This window comes from Ahaetulla prasina, chromosome 7 (genome assembly GCF_028640845.1).
Source record: "Ahaetulla prasina isolate Xishuangbanna chromosome 7, ASM2864084v1, whole genome shotgun sequence".
Lineage (NCBI taxonomy): Eukaryota > Metazoa > Chordata > Lepidosauria > Squamata > Colubridae > Ahaetulla > Ahaetulla prasina.
Window position 1 is genome coordinate 100,969,651 of NC_080545.1, and position 2,500 is coordinate 100,972,150.

Here is a 2,500-nt window from a genome sequence, read left to right on the forward strand (position 1 = left end):
AAAGTGCCGGGCCCGGTGGAATGGTTTCTCGGAGGGTTTTGTGGCCACTGATCTGTCTTTGATCCGTCTTTGATCTGGCAGGTCTACTGGAAGACGAGCGCCTAGCGAGCGCCCATCAAGCGGAGATCTTCACCAAACAGATCCAGCATTTGCAAGGTCAGTCCTGGTGTTTTATTTTTATTTATCTATGTCATCGTGACGTAAATGTGACGCAGCGGCGTGGATGCGTCAAAACTCACAAAGACAGCGTGTAAAATGGGTTTCCGCTTGTAAAAACATCGAAGGGTGGAGGGGCGGGGGAAACCGTTTTAAAAACAGGCAGCCTCAGCGAGGGACAAAATCAGGAAGGAATTATTAAAAAGATTATGAACTCGATTATTAAATTAAATGACAGGCCGTCCTACGACCCCCCCCCCAACGGAGCCCAAAATTGAGAAATGCGAGTGAGAAATTTGTGAGTTTGGCCCCACTTAAAAAACTTCCTTTGTGCCTCAAATACAGATTAAGAGAGTCGGAAGGGACCTTGTGGGTCATCTAGTCCAACCCCCCCCCACCCCGCCCAAGCAGGAGACCCTACAACACCAAACAGACCCTGCACAAAAAACAAACAAACATCACTGCTGTTGTTAAATTATTAACACGGTTGTTAAGTGAATCCAGTTTCCCCATTGAGTCTTCATTGTAAGAAGGTCGCAAAAGAGGATCACGTGACACCCCCGCCCGGGACACTGTGACCGTCATAACTGTGAATCATTTATCAAGCATTTGAATATAAATCATGTGACCGCTGCAACGGACATATGTGTGAAGAATGATCATAACTCACTTTTTTTCAGTGCCGTTGTAACTTCGAACGGACGCTAAGCGAACCGTTGTAAGTCGAGGACTACTTGCAAGATGTGTTTTGAAATATAAAAACATCAGAGCAGGGAACCGTTTGACAAATTGTTACAATCACTAAATCATTACGAGTTAAACTATTACATTAAATTACAGGTTGTCCTTGAATTACGACCGCTATAGAGGCCAACATTTCTGTCGGCGAAGCGAGACTTCTGTTCAGTGAGTTTTGCTCCCTTTAACGACCTTTCTTGCCGCCGTTAAGTGAATCTGCCTTCCCCATGGATGATGCTTGTCAAAAAGTCACAAAAGGGGATCACGTTACCCCGGGACACTGCGACCGTCATAAGTATGAACCAGTATGAACCAGTTCCCAAGGGTATGAATTTTGACCGCGTGAGCATGGGGCTATGGCGACAGTCGTAAGTGTGGAAAATCGGGCGTAAGTAATTTTTTCAGCGCCGTTGTGACTTTGAGCGGTCCCTGAATGAATTGTCGTAACTCGAGGACTAACTGTCCATGTGCTGGTTCGGGTGTGTGTTATTTGAGATGCTCTTGACTCAGTCTTACGGCCGAGTGGCTGACTTCTGAGGATCTCTGTCGGGGCAGGGGGGATGGTGTGGCCTTCTCATGTTGACCTACAAATGTCCGTCCATGGCTGTCACTGATACCTGACCTCGGTTGCCAGGAAAACTAAGAATATATTGAGGAAATATTTGGGTTGCTGATTCAGAGCAGAGCCTGGGTGGAAGGCCAAGCTGGACGGAGATGGACAGTGAGGTCATGCCTGGAACTCGGATGACCCAGGAATATTGGATGGGATGGGATGGGTTGGGATAGAATGGAATGGAATGGAATGGAATGGGATGGGATGGACTGGACTGGACTGGAATGGACTAGAATGGAATGGAATGGAATGGACTGGAATGGAATGGAATAGAATATGGACTGGACTAGACTGGACTGGACTGGACTGGACTGGACTGGAATAGAATATGGACTGGACAGGACTGGACTGGACTGGACTGGAATGGAATAGAATATGCAATGGACTGGACTGGACTGGACTGGACGGGAATAGAATAGAATATGGACTGGATTGGACTGGACTGGACTGGACTGGACTGGACTAGAATATGGAATGGACTGGACTGGACTGGACTGGACTGGACTGGAATGGAATGGAATAGAATATGGAATGGACTGGACTGGACTGGACTGGACTGGACTGGACTGGACTGGACTGGACTGGAATGGAATAGAATATGGAATGGACTGGCCTGGCCTGGCCTGGCCTGGCCTGGAATGGAATAGAATATGGACTGGACTAGACTGGACTGGACTGGACTGGACTGGAATAGAATATGGAATGGACTGGACTGGACTGGAATGGAATGGAATATTTATTTATTTATTTATTTATTTTGTCACAACATCATATACAAGCACATATATTGAAAGGAAACAATAGGACAGGAATGGTAGGCACTTTTGTGCAGTTATGCGCGCCCCTTATAGTCCTCTTAGGAAAGGGGTGAGGTCAATAGTAGACAGTTTTTGGTTAAAGCTTTTGGGATTTTGGGATTTTGAGAAGAGACCACAGAGTCAGGCAGTGTGTTCCAAGCATTAACAACTCTGTTACAAAAGTCATATTTTCTGC

The 2,500-nt window shown here is 46.4% G+C and overlaps 1 protein-coding gene across 1 annotated transcript in view; it reads left to right on the forward strand.

The window, feature by feature from the left end:
* The window catches only part of CCDC136 (coiled-coil domain containing 136), a gene marked incomplete at its 5' end in the record, with an annotated part of 40,224 nt that overhangs the window by 3,453 nt on the left and 34,271 nt on the right, over positions 1 to 2,500 (forward strand). The window contains one exon of the mRNA XM_058191708.1: positions 82 to 156. Coding sequence (XP_058047691.1) covers positions 82 to 156 — 75 coding nt within the window. The remainder of the gene's footprint in view (positions 1 to 81; positions 157 to 2,500) is intronic.